This window comes from Emydura macquarii, unplaced genomic scaffold, assembly GCF_026122565.2.
Source record: "Emydura macquarii macquarii isolate MOO-44397 ecotype Brisbane River unplaced genomic scaffold, CSIRO-AGI_Emac_v2 contig_480, whole genome shotgun sequence".
NCBI classification, from domain to species: domain Eukaryota; kingdom Metazoa; phylum Chordata; order Testudines; family Chelidae; genus Emydura; species Emydura macquarii.
The window spans coordinates 5,006,728-5,024,648 of record NW_027130617.1 but is presented as its reverse complement, the minus strand read 5'-3'; the positions used below and the strand labels follow the sequence as shown (position 1 = coordinate 5,024,648).

Genomic DNA, 17,921 nt, shown 5'->3' with positions numbered 1-17,921 from the left:
ATGGCATCTGAAGTGCTTGAGCTCATCTGTGATGAGAGAAGGACAAGGGTAGAAAGAAACTTGTGTATCAAGCTATCTGCTGGGTGAGGGAAAAAACCGGCAGAAAATACATTGTCTTCTGAAAGACAATCAGTATCTTTTGCCTGCCTTCCTCTCCCTTTAGCCCCCATCAACCAAAATTTATAAAATACACATTGTTATAAATAAAACATTCCTTCCACAGTTATTGTATGTGGTGTATCTACTCTTTGGCCCCTTGACACCTGAGTTATATGGGTTGCATTTGGTGTTCTGTGGAAATTGTTTAAATATTCAAGAACAATCACATATAATTTCTCAGCAAAATCAATTATAATTGTCCTGGACGTGTTCTTATTTCTGCTCTTTACATCTTTTTTTCCACCTTTAAAAATGCTGAGTGTATAGATTATATTATTTTGGGCAAAAGTCCCTAGAATTCTGAGTATAGTTTTTCCTTCAATTTGCCTCAGTGAATGTGTGTGACCATTATGTAGCTCAGCACAAAGACTCATCATGGAACCTACACTATTAACCATAAAACCTTGAAGTGCTAATGCTACATATTGGGCCAGATCTTCAGCTAGCATAAATCAGCATCACACCTTTGACATCAATGGAGCCCTGCCGATTTACTTAAGTCAAGTACATGGCTCACTGATGCTTGAGGACCACCTTAGCTGACTTCACAGATATGTTTAATGCTGATACCTCATATAATATCTGCTATTCTAACATTTCAGATATTAGGGGGAATGGTGTGCTAAATGCTGGCATAAAGTGAGAGAAACACCAGCGAAGCCAACAGCATTATTTTAGAATTTATGTTGATGTAACTAATGATATATCTACATTGCAATGTAAGCCCAGGTTAGTGGGACTCAAGTCAGCCGACTCACATTAGGGAACCCTGATCTTGAACGTCTATATTGTATTTTAATCCTATGCTGAGGCTTTTCTAATCTGTGCTCAAACCTAAGCCTCTGGCCTCCACACTGCTGTGTGCCCATCCAAGTCAAAGTTATCATATCCCAGAATCCCTGCCCTCGCACCCCCTGAAATGTGGCTGCTCTAGCCCTATGACCATGGTGCACTGTGGAAAACCGTTATTGCCCATCCTGAATGTTACCAGGAAGCAGCTCACTTTGTAAAAGGCTTGATTAGTTCAATCTCCATTGCAAACCCCGGAGGCTCTCTAATTGTGTGCTTGCAGATTGGTGATCACAAGAGAATGCATTAACGCTGACCTGAGATGTTGTCGTTTACAAAGGGCAGGCGTTTTCCATTTTCAGTAGAGTGGATTATAGAATGTTGAGATAGAGAGGACTAAGGAAGTTGTCCCATGGGATTGTGGGATACTTCTGGCTGACTCCTGGGACCTCAGTCAAGCAGGGGTATGTCTATACTGAAAAACAATAGAGCTTGGGCGCTGGATCCTGGTTTAACTTGAGCTCAAACCCTGTACCCCTGCAGGGTCCTGGGACACAGGCTCTGAGCCCTGGGTTACTGCAATTGCAGTGCAGAAAGAAGGAGGGTTAGGCTTGAGTCCAGGCTGAAGCATGGGCTCATGTTGCAGTGCAGACATATGTAAGAGCACAACTTTACCCACCAATCTTGTCCTTGGTTACTAATCTTTTCTCTATGAGCTATTTCTCTTCCTCCGAAGTTCTTATCCATCACTGTTGAACATTTTTGTGGTGTGCAAAAACTAAAAATGGATGGTTTCAGGTCATAATCACACACAAGTCATATATTAGTTATTCATCTACTTGGCTGTTAGTAATTACCAAGGCAACGAATGGTATTTATGATCTCTAATATACCCGGAAAGCATAGAACAGGAAACAAAAAGTATGTCCTCCTCCTTATCCCAGAGAGGTCTCTTTTATGTGTCAATGTTACCAGCTTTCCTACCTTGTCACCAACACCTCCAACAGAGCCAACAGAGCCTGGTGGACCTTGAGGACCCTAGAGTGATAAAGGCATGCAAGTTAGCTAACGTATACTGCTGATTATTGTTTTTAAAAGGAGTGCAATGAACAATACAGAGTGTGTTTCTTACATCAGCTCCATTTGGACCCTGCGGACCTCTTGGACCTGGAGGACCTGGCGGGCCCTGAATCAGAGAGAAAATATGATATGTGAACTCCAGTGTTTATAGTCATAAATATAAGCACAGATGTTTTATGTCAATTAACAACCATATATTCTGCATCCAGAGAGCTTTTCATCTTCGGAGTGCTGCACAAACAGTAAGGGCCAGATTGTAGCTCCCTGCTGCATGAGTCCACATGCTGGTGAGGGTACAAGGAGCCTTACCCCCCTTGTGTTCCTGCAGAGGGGACTGACACGACTATAGTCTCCGGGGATTACTGTTATCATACAACATTGTCTCCAATGCAAGTCTCTCTCTCTCTCTGATAGGCATAAATGGGGTTGCCCTAATTAATCCCCTGTAAGTCAGGTAAACAAGTATTAAACCCCTCCTTTTTAAAGATGGGAAATGGACAATGAAGTGAAGGGAGAGCAGGTGACTGTTACAGGACTAAATTCAAGCTCTCGGCCCTGTGCTCCTAGACCAGAAATGGAACATCAAATTGCAAGCTATAAAGCAAACTTAATAAACAGAATGTTATCTAACGCTTATAATGACGAACAAGAAAAAAATCCTTACCATTGGACCAACATCACCATTCTCACCCTTTTCACCAGGAGGGCCAGGTAGACCCTAGTAATGTGAAAGAGAAAAGGAAATGCTGCTGATAAACTGCTTGAAAGAAATAATGTAAATCACAGCTACCGGTTAAAATTTGAGGACAAAAGCTATTTTAATTAAGCAGAAAATTGAAAAACATAGTTTAAAAACTAGTTTCATATTGTGGCAAAAAAGATTAAGACATCCTGGAATATTTATAAGTATATCTGGTGAGGCAAATAGTTTATGAAAACAGAGATTAATTAAAGAGCTAATATGATGGATTTAAAGACTGCCATGAGTCTACTTGAGTACTGATTCATTTGATTACATACCATATATATTCTCACATAAAAACTTAATTAATTTATACTTACAGTTGCTCAAGTGTATTTTCAGGGAAGGAAATGGGAGGTCATGAGAACACTCACACCCAGCACAATACCAGTCCCCAAGCTTAAACGTACTACCTTCACAACACTCAGCCAAACCTACTCACGCTCCAGTGAAGTGAATAGAGTTGCACTAATTTACACCAAGTTAGAATCAGGCTGTCCATTTTAATTCAACAGTATTGTCACCGTCAGCACATATCAAAGAACTGATAAGTACATCGCAGTGCACAGCCTCTACTCCAATTTTGCTGCAACGCTATATTATTTAATAATTTTAAAGTATAACCTTTGGTTCCAGTATTTCCACACCTCCCAACTCCTGTATGACCTCAACACATCCCCTCCATTGAGGGCCCAAAGGCTCAGGGCTTAGAGCCAGAACACTTGCACTAGAAAGGAGTTCCCTTCGGACGGGGGAGTTCCCTGTTGGCTATCCGGGCTAGCCAGTTTCTGGCTCCTTCACCAGAATAGCATAATGGGCATGGCTCAGATTATAAAATCTGGGTGAAAAGTTACAAAGCTGATCACGTTCTCCAAGTTACATATCAAAATCACAAACAAACCTTTCTTACATTTGGACAATTTGACTGTAAGATTATCCTGGTACTAACAGCTACTTTTATTACAATGGTGGATACCATGTTGACAGTAAAACGCTATAGTACGGAATTAAAAAAAAAAAAAAAAAAAAAAAAGACTGACTTCAGATGTATACAGGACACCTCCTTAAAAAAAGTATGTCAGTACAGTCTGTTACAGATGTGCTAAAATGTGCTAAACTTTAAGAAAATACATGCTTCTTTTCAATATAGTTTTTGGTACAACCTATCTGTTGCAGTTACCTATTTATTATTATCTAATGAGCATAAAAGAGGAAACTTTAACTCATCCTGTGATGCAATTGGTGTCTATATTTTAATCCCTGATTATTTTAAAAGTTAAAAGACTGTGATGCATTAAAATGGAAAGCTATAACTGTTAGTAATATATATATATATATATATATACTAAAATGTATCCATTGATTACAATGCATGCTAAATAGTAGCATCAATGAATTGTTACTAGCTCATGCAGGTTATAATGGCACATGTTTTATTTACAGACATATTAAATGTGTGTTTATTATAAATCCCTATTCTTATAATATATTGATTACATATATTGATATATTTATATATTACATATTATATATATTGTACATATATTGATAATTGATAATTGACAAATGTATATTGATACAATATATCTGTACTCTAAAAACACTTAACAGAACACTTGATTGTACTTAACAAAACATCTGTCCCCATTACTGAATATGCAATTCACTATGTGGTTTCACTATAATGTCCCTGAAGTGTTTGTTACAGCAAGGTTATAGTGTAATTTATCAGAATTAATGTTCCACCATGCTTTTCAAAAATACACTATAATAAAATAATGAGTCATTATCACTTCAAAACCTCACTACATTCTGGCCAGACTATGAAATAATACCTTTTAAAACACAGTGCTAAATAATTTAAAGCAATTCTGCTGTTACAGAATTGGTGAGCAGAGTGATCCTGAACAATAACATGCATACTCAGTGATATTACAGTAAATTCATCAGATATCAAAAAATAGTGGGTTCTTTTTCAATATAGAAAATGCAGGTAAAGGGAGATATGGAATTTACAATCCCATCTTTTAAAAGTATGAAGAAATTTAAACAGGGATTTGGTTCTTTTACTTGCAGGCTTGTTCTCTATAAACAAGTACCATCTTCTCTCATTTCTGATGGATAGGCAATGGGAAATTTGATGTCATTTTGTGTATTCAATAACCATATGTTCAGCTGCTAAATATTCTCCACTTTACAAAATGGGAAAGATTTGGCTTTAAACAATTTCCCACAGATGTCTTCCAGCAGGGTTGTTTGTTCATTTTTTTACTTTTGGAAAGAGATATGATTTACCTTTTATTAAATGAATGATTTTCAAGAAACTAAAAGAATCAGGTTCTGATTACCATTCAGGTGTTTTGACATCCTCTAACTTCTTTCATGGCTTTGCCTTGAATAACTTTGTAATATTTAAGCAAATAATATTTGGAATGACAATAATTTTAGTGGTTCAGTTTTCCATTAATATCAACATCCTTTCCCTCACCGTGAGGAACGCTAAATAACTATTTTGTAGGAGATGACTCTGCTTTTGCTATTGAGTTCCTCATAAGTTTTCTTTTCACAATTTGTAATCCTTAAATTAGTATTGTCTCTTAAAAGTGTTAAACTATCCTCAGAAATCTCACTGTATTTATATAGGTGTGTAGTTTATAATAATTTGGATGTAAAAAAATCACCTTGTGTAAAACTTGGCATGCAAAGTGTTAGGCTCCTGTGCTGAAACTGATTTCACATGGTCAACAAATGAAGTTAATAATACTGAATAACAAATCAGTTCAGGATAACTGTGCTCTGCTCATGGATATTCCTGAAGAAGTGGAGGCTATTTATGTTAGATGAATTATTAGTTGCAAACTATTCATTCAATTCTACTTGCGAGTGTAAAGAAGTTGAGGACCTCTGTGTTACCAAGCTACATGACTCCTCAGTTAGGATTCGTTGGCATGACAGACACTAACAGCTCATTTAGTTGTTAAGATTTATTAAATCATCATTTTTCTTTTTAAATACAAATTTGCATCCCAATCCTGCCAATAATTATGCACATGCTTAAAGTTAAGCACATTGCTATATATTTACAAGGAAAATTTTGAAAGGTATCTAACTCTCATGGAAATTCAACGGGATTTAAGCACTTAGGTGTCACTTTGGACTTTGAAACTCCTCCTCCTCCACCCCCAAGAAACATAGCTTTAGGGAATAGAATATAGGAATAATCATACTGGGTCAGAACAATGGTCCATCTAGCTCAGTATCCTGTGGCCAGTGCCAGATGCTTCAGAGGGAATGAACAGAATAGGGCAATTATTGAGTGATTCATCCTCTGTCATCCAGTCCCAGCTTCAGGCAAAGGTTTAGGGACATCCAGAGCATGTGGTTGTGTTCCTGAACATCTTGGCTAATAGATATTATCCTCCATGAACTTATCTAATTCTATTTGAACCCAGTTATACTTTGGGCCTTCACAACATTCCCTGGCAATGAGTTCCACAGTTTCACAGTGTGTTGTATGAAGAAGTGCTTCCTTATATTTCATAGAATCATAGCAGTATAAGACTGGAAGAGATCTTGGTAGTCCTCTAATCCAGTCCCCTGCACTGAAGTCAGAATTAAGTAATAACCAGACCATACTTGACAGGTGTTTGTCTGACCTGTTCTTAAAAATCTCCAGTGACGGAGATTACACAACTTCCCTAGGCAATTGTTCCAGTGCTTTACTACCCTGACAGTTGGAAGTTTTTCCTAACATCCAACCTAAACCTCCCTTGCTGCAATTGCCCATTGTGTCTTGTCCTATCCTCAGAGGTTATCAAGAACTATTTTTCACCCTCCTCTTGTAACAACCTTTTATGAACCTGAAAACTGTTACCATATTCCCACTCAGTCTTCTCTTCTCCAGACCAAACAATCATTTTTCAATCTTTCCTAATAGGTCATGTTTTCTAGACCTTTAATCATTTTTGTTATTCTCCTCTGGACTTTCTCCAATTTGTTCACATCTTTCCTCAATTTGGTGCCCAGAACTGGACACAATGCTCCCGTTGAGCCCTTATCAGAGTGGAGTAGAGTGGAATAATTACTTCTTGTGTCTTGCTTACAACACTCTTGTTAATGCAGCCCGGAATGGTGATTAGGGGTTTTTTGCAACATTGTTACACTGGGTTACCTAGGGAGGTGGTGGAGATTACCTAGGGAAATGGTGGAATCTCCATCCTTAGAGGTTTTTAAGGTGTGGCTTAACAAAGCCCTGGCTGGGATGATTTAGTTGGGGTTGGGCCAGCTTGGAGCAGGGGGTTGGACTAGATGGCCTCCTGAGGGCCCTGACAGCCCTTATCTTCTATGATTCTATGACTCTCATTTCCCTTGTGATCTACTATAACCCGATGATCCTTTTCTGCAGTACTCTTTCCTAGGCAGTCATTTCCCATTGTGTATGTTTGCAATTGATTGTTCCTTCCTAAATTAAGTACTTTGCATTTGTCCTTATTGAATTTCATCCTATTTATTTCAGACCATTTCTCCAGTTTGTCTAGATGATTTTGAATTATATCCTTTCCTCCAAAGTATATGCGACCCCTCCCAGCTTGGTATCACCTGCAAGCATTGTAAGTGTATTCTCTATGCCATTATCCAAATCACTGATGAAGATATTGAACAGAACTGGACCCAGGACCAATCCCTGAGGAATCCCACTCAATATGCCCTTCCAACTTGACTCTGAACCACTGATAACTAGCCTTTGGGAATGGTTTTTCAATCAGTTATGCACCCGCCCTGACCCACCAATGGAAATTCCAGGCCCGAGGGCACAGCAGACAATGGACCCCCTATAAATGGATGACTGAGGGCTAAGTGGGCTTCTGCCAGAAGTTTTTACTTATTTATTATGCGCCATGAAGGTTCCTGGGTGGCTGAGGTGGTGGTATTTGCTACTCACCTTCCTGGGTCCCTTGGACTCCCCAAGTAGATTACTGATGAACCTGGGAAAATGATTAGCAGATGCCACCTACTCAGCCGCCTGATAACCCGCATGGTGCATAATAAATAAGCTCAGCTCAGGGGAGGGGTGGAGAGTGCGAGCAGCGGGGGTAGGGAGGTGAGGAGGATACATATCTATCCTCCCATCAGCTTGGGCCCTTTTAAATTGCCGGGGCCCTGGGAAATTGCCCTCCCCCTGCCCCCATTAGTGGGCCTGCACTCACCTTATAATAGGGCAATCTAGGCTATATTTCCCTAGTTTGTTTATCAGAAGGTCATGCAAGACACTATGTTCACTATATTTGCAGCCTATTAATTTCATTAAATGTACCCAAGTTCTTATGTTATGTGAAGGGATAAATAACACTTCCCTATTCACTTTCTCCACACTATTTCTGATTTTATAGATTTCTTTCATTTCTCCCCTTCTTGTCTCTTTTCCAAGCTGAATAGAGCCAGTCTTTTTAATCTTTCCTCATACAGCTGTTCCAAAACCCTAATCATTTCTGTTGCCCTTCTCTGCACCTTTTCCAATTGTAATATATCTTTTTTCAGATGGGGCAACCAGAACTACATGCAATATTAAAGGAGTACCATGGATTTGTACAGTGGCATAATGGTATTTACTATCTTATATTCTATATCTTTCCTAATCACTCTTAATATTCTGTTAGCTTTTTTGACAGCCACTGCACATTGAGCAAATGTTTTCAGAGAACTATACATGATGACTCCAAGTTGTCTTTCTTGAGGGACCAGTCTTAAAGATGCATAGGGTGAAATGCTGACACCAAGGAAGTCAATGGAAAAACTCCTATTCACTTCCATGGGTCAAGATTTCACCCTTACCATCAGGCAGAGTATTGTTGCTATGAGGAGTCCTATCAGTTACTCATGGCAGGAAGCACTCGTCATGGTGTTTGCTCTTTCATGTCCCCTTTTGGCAAAGTAAAACTATCATATGCTGACTCTGAGATGACTCTGATATGTAATACATATTTTTTTAACCTTTGCCTTAACTTTCCTTTCTTTCTGTAAGAAACTTTTTTATTTTTAAAGTATTATAATTTAAATTTAAACAACACAGTATAAATTCACATAAAGACTACATTAAAAAGTTTAAGACAGACCTTTAATGTATTTTCCTGTGTGAATGAAAATGGTTTTTAAGATTTAATGCCCACTATCAGCACCATCAGCAGAATTTAATTTCAGCTGGTGAAATTTGATTACCATGAAATACTATAAACAAGAAAGATAAAGTTGTTACTCTCCATGGGTTCACTGTTACCATGAGAACCACATTAGTGAATAAAAAGAGCTCTTGATTTCTCAGTGGTACTTCATTATCATTAGCATATATGTGATCTTGGTCCATGGACCAGCACATTCAAAGGAAAATGAGATTCAAGCAAATATACTTCTTCTATAGAAATCATTTATTTGTTTAAGTCTCAACCTAAGCGATTTCTTACTTTTATGTTTTATTTCACTAACTTAAATTACATGAAAGTGAAGTATATTAATTCTTCCTAATACAGTCTTACTTTAAACAATATTTTAACTCTGGAAATACTTAAAAAAGGTAAGGTCATTTCATTGCCTTCAAAATATTAATATCTGTAAATAAACCATAATATAATCAGCACATCTTGTTTTTAAACTGAGCCTCTGATTCAGAAATGTTAAAAACATCAACAAATACCTTTAAGGTAGAAACATTTTTATGTTAAGTCATACATGGGAGGGAGTTGCACCAAATCTTGTACTGTAGGTTTACAACCCATGTTGCCTGGCAACACACTCTAAATTAGCACAATATGTTGTCCAAGCTGTATTGTATAGTAAAATTCTGGAAGTGGGTTGTTACAGGTTTTGGGGTTAGTGAAATAGCCAGTGCACTGAAACTCGGCAGACAGAAAAAGGGTTATGCTATTTAATAAATGCCTAGACCTGCTGTACAGTTTCAGTATAAAAACATGTAATATGTCATATGATAGCTTAATAAACAGAAAAAAGTTGAAAACACTCCACCTTCTAATATTTATGACTTGGAAAAGAGTCAAAAGTCCTAAACATTTTGTTATTTATTCTCTATTTTGCTATACTTAAGCAAATTAAAAAGTAAAATTTAAACAGCCAGATTTTTAGCTTGTAATTATATGCATGAAATAGTGACATGCAGTACATATTATTGAGCTTAGTGTCTGTGCCTGTCCTGACTACCCTATGCAATAACTGCATTTTGAGAGGAAGAGATTGCTAGATCAAGCCATGCAAGTTATCAACAAAGGCAGCAACATATGCTCAGAATGAAGTTTTTCTAATCTTTTCTGAGTTATGTGATGTCTGTGTTTATATCAGCAAGGAATACAACATGTTACCATTGTTTCCAATAAAACAACATAGGACAAATTACCATGGGATCTAGTAAATTCTTCATCAGTTTGAGTCTTTATATCAAAAGATATGCTCCTGTTCCTGCACAAATCATTTGGCTAGATATATGAATTATTAGGTGAAATTCTATAGCCTGTATTATGCAGGAATTCAGATGTAGATGATCCTAATGGTCCCTTCAAGCCTTAAGATCAATGAATCTGTCTTTAAAATCTATGAACATGGGCTCTCTTATCATGTGTTATTAGTTGATGATATAATGTATTTAATGAAAGGCAATTCTTTATTACTCAGACAAATGATGATGTGGAAATAAGGGTCCCTATTAATTCAGGAGGAAAATAATACATGGTCTTACCTGAAGACCAATGGGGCCTGGAGGACCAGGGAATCCTCGTGGACCTTCATCTCCTTTCTGCCCAAACATTCCTTGCTGACCTCTTGGGCCTGGTTCTCCATCACCTCCCTAACAGACAGGAGCACATGACATGAGCAAAAGGCATAAAGATACCAGGCTTGATTAAGAAGAAGCTCCATTGAAGTCAGTGGACTTGTTTTAAATACATTTGGTATCAAGTTGATTTTTGCAATTGATTATTTTATAAACAGTCAAAAAAATAAACCCTGGTGAAAATGATTGGGCTGATTCACCACTTGCATTACTGCAGTTTTAAGGAGTAAGGTGTAAACCCTTTGGATTGTGAGTGTGCAGGACACGTTGCTACATATATGTTGTGATTTCAAATCTATTCTGTGTGAAGCACACAAATGAGCACATTATAGAGTTTTGTAAACCTAATGAGAATCTGAAAAGGTCTGGGTTTCCTATGCATAAAAAGTGAATTACTTACAGCTATACCAGGGGCACCAACAGGACCTTGAAGACCTGGTGGACCAGGAGGACCCTGCATAAAAAGGAAAAAGACAGCAATTTTGGCATCTGGAATGAGATGAACAGTAGATATAGAGAGAAGAGTATTTGCATGATCAAGGTCTATTAAGCATTTCTATACTCCTCCAGGGAGAACGTAATCTTACTCAAAAGTCTTTTACATTCAGTGCAGTCAAGCATTATTTGTTTAGCTCTCAAAGACTCAGACTTGCATGGCTACAATAAATTTTAAGCTGACATTTTTGAAAGCACTTACATTCATAATGTTTCAGGATATTTAAAAATGGATTTCCATGCAAATATGAATCTAAATGAATACTGGTTTTTCCAAAACTAAAAATATTAGACCTTATAATGAGATTTGTACAGAGGAAAGTCAACCCTTAAAGTGTGTTCTCGCAATCTATCTTCAAACTGAATGCTTATTATTCAAATCACATTGTCTGTACAACTATGCATGGTTTTTGTGATTGCACAGCCCTTGCTTTCCTGTCCTTTACACTAAGTACGTGACTGAGAACTGAGCTTGTCTGAGCTCTATGGGCCACATTCCCTTTCACACTGCCTTAAAGTGGAAGTAAATTGTATTCTGTATTGCTAGAACCATGTAAAGGAGCCTTGTTGTAAATGGGAATCTTGACACTTATAAGACATTATATGTCATGTGTACATAGGATAGAATCATAGAAGATTAGGGTTGGAATGGACTTCAGGAGGTCATCCAGTCCAACCCACTGCTCAAAGCAGGCCCAACCCCAACTAAATCATCCCAGCCAGGGCTTTGTCAAGCCAGGCCTTAAAAACCTGTAAGGATGGAGATCCCACCACCTCCTTAGATAACCCATTCCAGTGCTTCACCACCCTCTTTGTGAAAAAGTTTTTCCTAATATCCAACCTAAACCTCCCCCACTGCAACTTGAGACCATTGCTCCTAGTTCTGCCATCTATTACCACTGTAAACAGCCTAGTTCCATCCTCCCTGGAACCCCCTTTCAGGTAGTTAAAGTCTGAACATTACATCCATCTACATATATGTTATGGGCTTGACTGTGCATCCCTTACTCACTCTGGAGGAACCTTACTCATATGAATAACCCCAATGAAGTTAATAGGACTACTCACATAAGTAAACTGTTACTGAGGGCGTACTGTGTGCAACCTTTATCGTGCATGCAGGATGACTTTACTGATTGAGATTGATTTTCTAGTTCACCTGGAAAGTCCCAAAGGTATAGGTGTGGCCAATGACCATATCACAACTTAACCGGGGGAAGAGGAGGTGTTGTCCGGGCTTGCTGAAGGAGGGGTAGCAGTCCTTTATGGGTGGTGGGCAGAGGTCAGAAGCTGCTGCAAAAAAGTGGCTGGGGGTCAGCATGGTGACACCGACTCATCCCCTGGGAATTAAGTGTGCAGAAGGCTTTTAAAGGGACAAGCCCAGGCATTAGAAGCCCTTTCTCCATGCAACAGGCAAAGGCAGCACCTAACCTCCCTCCCCTTGAGGTGGCAAAAGACCAGGTTTGGTTAGGATCTGCTGTGGGCGTCACCCGAGCTGCTCCTTTTTAGGTAGGACTGGGAAGGAATTGTTCCCTCACCACCAGATTGGCCTAGGTGGAATATTTTCACCTTCCCCACAGTGGATTTCAGGGAGGGCTTTTTATGGTGAGGAGGAAAGGGGGCTAAGCTATATGTCGTAACTCATTTTGTAAGTGTGGGGCAGATGTCCAGTGCAGGTACTCCATAGGGAAGGCATCCAGTGACCGGATAAATGGCTTGGTAAAGGATTTAAAAAGGAGGTGCTGGTTAAAGGAATGGAATGGGGAAAGGGTGTTCTGGGGCCTTTATGATTGGTACGGCAAGGAGCTAACCCCCCTTTCTCATAGTCCACCTTAACTCTCCTATTAGGGGAGGTGGATGGTAAGGTCCCAGCTATTGAATGAACATGGAATTGCCTGCACTGTACACTTTTATCTGCCGGGTAATCCCAGACATCTAACAATAAATTTGTGGCCTGATTAAATCCATATCAAGTGTCTCCTGTCCTTCTTTCAGTATAGCTGGACAATGAAAAGGCTGTAGGAGCGCCAATTTGTGTTGCAAGAAGAAGAGGTATTGCTAAGTGCACACTAAGCTATATTGCAAAATAGTTTCTTGATTGGAGGAAGTGTGACAGGCTACTTTAAATCTTACTACAAATTCTCCAGGCTGACTGGTGCTGCTATTATGCAGCATTGTAGCCGTGTCAGTCCCAGGATATCAGAGAGAAAAGGTGGGTGTGGGGATATCTTTTATAGGACCAACTTCTGTTGAAGCGGGAGACAAGCTTTCAAGCTTACACAGAGCTCTGCTGATATTGTGATGTCTGGTCACTTTAATATAGGCTGCTAGATGCAATAGCATGAAAACACAAAGACCTGGGTTGTGCTAAGAATTTAGCCTGTAGTTATGGCAGAGTGACTCCTGGAGCTCCCTGATTGTACTGGGAAGAGCTCAGTCAGTGGCATCCCTTGAAGGGGTACAGTGCACACCACCCCCTTCCTGTGCAGTAAGGCAGCTCCATTGGGCAATGAGCAGCTAGCTTAGCCAGTCAAGGGCTGCAATTCTGGACCCTTATGCGGGGAACAGGAAGAGGAGAGGAGGAGAGCTGGGTGACATTTTTTTGGATGAATAGTTTATTTGCTGAGAAATGCAGGTTAGGTTGACCTGAAACTATTCATGAATTTGCACTGATTAGTTTTAGTTGGGAAAAAGTTTTTCAAGGCCAGCTTCAGAAAAGTGAGAATGTGGGTATACATGTTCCCCCTTATAACTCTTAGCCCAGGGGTTAGGTAAATTGGATGGGAGAGGGGAGATTCAGATTTTAATCCCCATTCTGGACCACGGATTTGAACTCACATGTCTCCTTGTCACATGGATGCCCTAACCACCAGGCTATAAGATGGCTTGCTTTCCAGCTCTCCTGTTGAAGCTGTTCAACTTTTTATAACTATTAATCAGGCTGAAGAAAGAGTGAGACTGACTCTTTAGCTTGGTAATTAAGACACTCACCAGGATGTGGATGTGGGATGGGAAAATGTGGATTTAAATCCTTCCTCTGAATCTGTCAGAGAGAAGATCAGAATCTATATCTCCTAACTTCCAGGTGAGTGCCTTAATTACCAGGCTAAAGAGTCATTTGCTTGCTCTTTCTGTTTGGTCTTATGAATGTTTATATATTTATACAAAGTGGAAAAGCTTCAACAGGAGCATTTCAACATAGACTCTAGCCTACAGTGGGCAATCGTCTCCTAGGGGAGAATTCTGGGTTAAATTCCCTGTTCCAGAGTGAGGACTCAAATGTGGGTCTCTCACAATCCTGGCAAGTGCCCTACTCACAGTAAAAGTTTTAAAGAACATACTTGACATTTCATTTTGCTAAGGCTGACTAGACTTTTCCAATTTGCTAACAAATTTCGAATATTTTCTGAACCAAATATTTGTTCTGATTTTTCAGTTTGCTGGCAGTACTGAAAAATCAATTATTCCCCCCGCTCTTGCAGGGAGGCTCCTCACTTCCCTCCCCCGCCATACCAGAGACTAAAGAGGATTTGATCCTGCAAATCCTCTGTGCATGGAACTCCCCTAAAACTCAGTCTATCAATGGATTGCAGGATCTGACTCTAAATGCTGTTTCACCACCAACAACAAAAGTTATACAGTATTTTCTTTGTGAAAGTGCATAAGGTGGATGCATTGTACAAAACAAGAAATAAAATAACCAAACGCAATACTATCAGATTGTGAAGGGAGGAATATATCTGAGAGGTACATTACTGGAATTTTTCCATACCCCTGTTACAAAACATGTGCATTATAATTAACATTTGAATGCTGCAATGGGCATAATAGCAAAGAGGTGGTGGTATGGAGAGGTCCATCACAGTCAGTGTGGAAGTCCAGAGGGTTGGTTTGTGATAGGGTTGAGTTGATGATATGTATTAAAATTCTATTGTGAAACAGGTGGAGGGAGTGGATTGGCAGAACCTGTTAGGGGTGGGGCTATGGCAGTATAAACCCTGCTCCATCAATAAGGTGTGCATTTTAAGCTGGGATCTCAGTCTAGGTAGAAATCTGCTTGAGTCCTTCCTTTGGCTTGGCATTCTAATGTAGTTCACAAGCTTGCTTGATTTTTAAGAGCTTATTCTGGTCTAGTAATTTTAGAAAGGCCTATAGTTAGAAGGTTTTCTACTCTTCACAGGAGAGTTTGTAAACGGGTATTTCTTAGCTGTTTGTTGCATTTTATGTATTTATTTATTTATTTGTGTAATTCAAAACATTTTATTTCCTATAGTGTCTTAAATTACAAATGCTTTTTTCTTTATTTCCAGGGTACTCCTGACTTTCTCTTGCTCTTTTTTCCTTCATTGTATGAATGAGTTTATGACCCACCGTACAAACACCCTGGCAGTTGGACAGGCAAACATTTTTAGTCTTTTTAGTGACATATTTTCACATGATATTCCTGCACATGTTCCACTGCAGTTAAGGGAAAGAATTTACATACCTTAACCTAAATAGAAAATGCATCTAAACTCACTTGACTGCACTGAAAATGTCAGCCACTGCTTCTGTGCTCTCAAGATAAATTCATTTCTCTGCAGAAGATCAGCACAAGGCCAACGGAGCTCGTAAATCTCAATGAGCTCTGCCTATAGAGCTCCTGTTTCGTATCACCTGTTAACCACCTTAAAAAGCTGCCCTCAAACAATTGTTCACATATGGGCAGATTCTTTGCTCTATTACTCTAGTGGCACAAAAGGCTAATTGTAATCCCTAGCTGGGTGTTCTCCTGGCATGGTAAAATCTTCAATGGTGCATAGCTAGCAATCAGCTCCTCTATCACATTTCCTGCAATCCTCATTGTAAGGGGTGTGTCAGGTGCAGGGAGGGAGATGAGGAATGCACTATAGCTATCACCAGCTGGCAGATGGTTCCTTGGCAACCATTACCAATATAGGTTTCTTGTTGAACATCCCCTAATCTAAGCCCCAAACCATAAATCCCTTCTGCAGTCCTTGTTTTAGTGGAGGCATGGAAGAAGGCTTAGTGGAGACATAGAAGAAGAGGTCTAGATTCCTATGACCTCTGAAGAAGCCACAGGAAAAAATGTAGGCCTTAAACATCTTCACTGTTCCTAATAGACCCAAGTTCCCCATCTTCACTTTTATCAGGAGACAAGCACTTGAACCTGAGGTCCTTTGAGATGAGAGGCTTAATTGCTTGTCTCATCCCCTCCAGGCTGTCTGACAGGCCAGTTGGCACATTCTACCCCTCTCCTCTAATTCTTATTGTCTTATGGGACGGAAAGCAAGTTTCAAAGAAACACACATTTTGAAGACTGTAGGCAAGATGTAACAGAGGCAGAATCTGACTCAGTGTATCTGAGTTTATTTGTGTGATCTAACATCGAAGTTGCATCACACGTTCAAATAAGAACACTCCAGCAGAAAAACGCTGAAACAAACCAGGATTTCAATGTGAAATAGCCTAAAAATGGGCATACTCATGCAAGCCTCATGCATTGGTATTAAGGATGTGCAGGATACAATTTTCTAACACTTATTTTGCAATTACTTTATTTGTAAGGAAGTCTGCTGAAATATACCAAAAGCACTAGTACTCATTAAGGGTTATGGATTGAATCTTCAGCTCAATGCTCAGCCCAAGTAGCTGGGTGAGTTGGGGTGATGCAGGAAGGGCAAAGTTTTCAGAGATGCATTGACGCAGCCAAGTGCACCTTCAAGGGGAAGAACAGGAAGATTTGTATGCTTTCACACACACAGCCTGAATGGAATTGGGTTCTGAACTGCACAAAGATGTGAACTCCTCAAAACCCACCCTTTTCCTTGTGTAGAGGAGCACCGTGCTTGTGTAACGTAGCTGGAGAGATCCATCATGTAAGTAGTAGCTGGATTTTTCCCTACATCCAGGGAAAGTTTACAACAATGATCATTAATAATAAAGCTGGTTTACATTTCTCTAGGTACCAAATACATGCCTGGAAAATTTAACTCAATTTTAAAAGTTCTCATTTGAGATATAAAAAAATGGCCAAAGGGAATTTTATCACTCACCCAAAAGTTCACCTCTAGGTTGAGAATAAGCATCAGAAATTTCAGTCCAAAGGGGAATTTGTTCAGTAACTTTTATATGTATATTCCCCAGAAAACATGATCTGATAATAGATGTACTTTCTCAACCCCTACCTACAATATGTTCCCTGTGTTAGTAGGGAATTGAAAATATTTTACTACAACATTTATGATTTGATCTGACAAACCAAAATTGTGACAAGTATGCACTTGCTACATGTGGAACTGCAGAAGAAAGGGCCTTTCACATGAATAACTACAGAAGGACGCTCTTGTCTTTGAAAAAAAGAAGCCATCTCCAACCCAAATTTGCTCTCTCTATTTTTCTCTGAAATTATTATAGACAGTATTAATTAGCATACCGTTTGTATTAAACAAGATGCTATTTGATGTGAAGATATATAATCATACATTTGACGGTTGCTAAGAACATTCTGTGTTTATGGTGCGATATGCATAATTAATAATAAAAGATCTTTTCCATGACAGGAATTGGAAATACGCTTAAAGTGACTGAATATGCTACTCTTGCCCCAAGCTCTGCTAACTCACACACTCGAACCGAAATGTAATCAAGAATCTCTCTTCAATGACTTTCCCCCCATTCTGTCTGAAGTTGTTCAGAAAAAATAATAGAAGTGCAAACCTGAACACTGAAGATAGGCTTGAAAATGAATTTTGTTTGGGGTTTGAAATGATTTTAAAATTACTATCAGAAGGATGGGAAGTACTGAAATACTGTGGGGAA

The 17,921-nt window shown here is 39.2% G+C and overlaps 1 protein-coding gene across 1 annotated transcript in view; it reads right to left on the bottom strand.

Moving 5' to 3' along the window:
• COL11A1 (collagen type XI alpha 1 chain) overlaps positions 1 to 17,921 on the bottom strand; it is a gene marked incomplete at its 5' end in the record, with an annotated part of 200,489 nt that overhangs the window by 44,956 nt on the left and 137,612 nt on the right. The window contains 5 exons of the mRNA XM_067538274.1: positions 1,933 to 1,986; positions 2,081 to 2,134; positions 2,693 to 2,746; positions 10,512 to 10,619; positions 11,005 to 11,058. Of these exons, the coding sequence (XP_067394375.1) occupies positions 1,933 to 1,986; positions 2,081 to 2,134; positions 2,693 to 2,746; positions 10,512 to 10,619; positions 11,005 to 11,058 (324 nt within the window). The remainder of the gene's footprint in view (positions 1 to 1,932; positions 1,987 to 2,080; positions 2,135 to 2,692; positions 2,747 to 10,511; positions 10,620 to 11,004; positions 11,059 to 17,921) is intronic.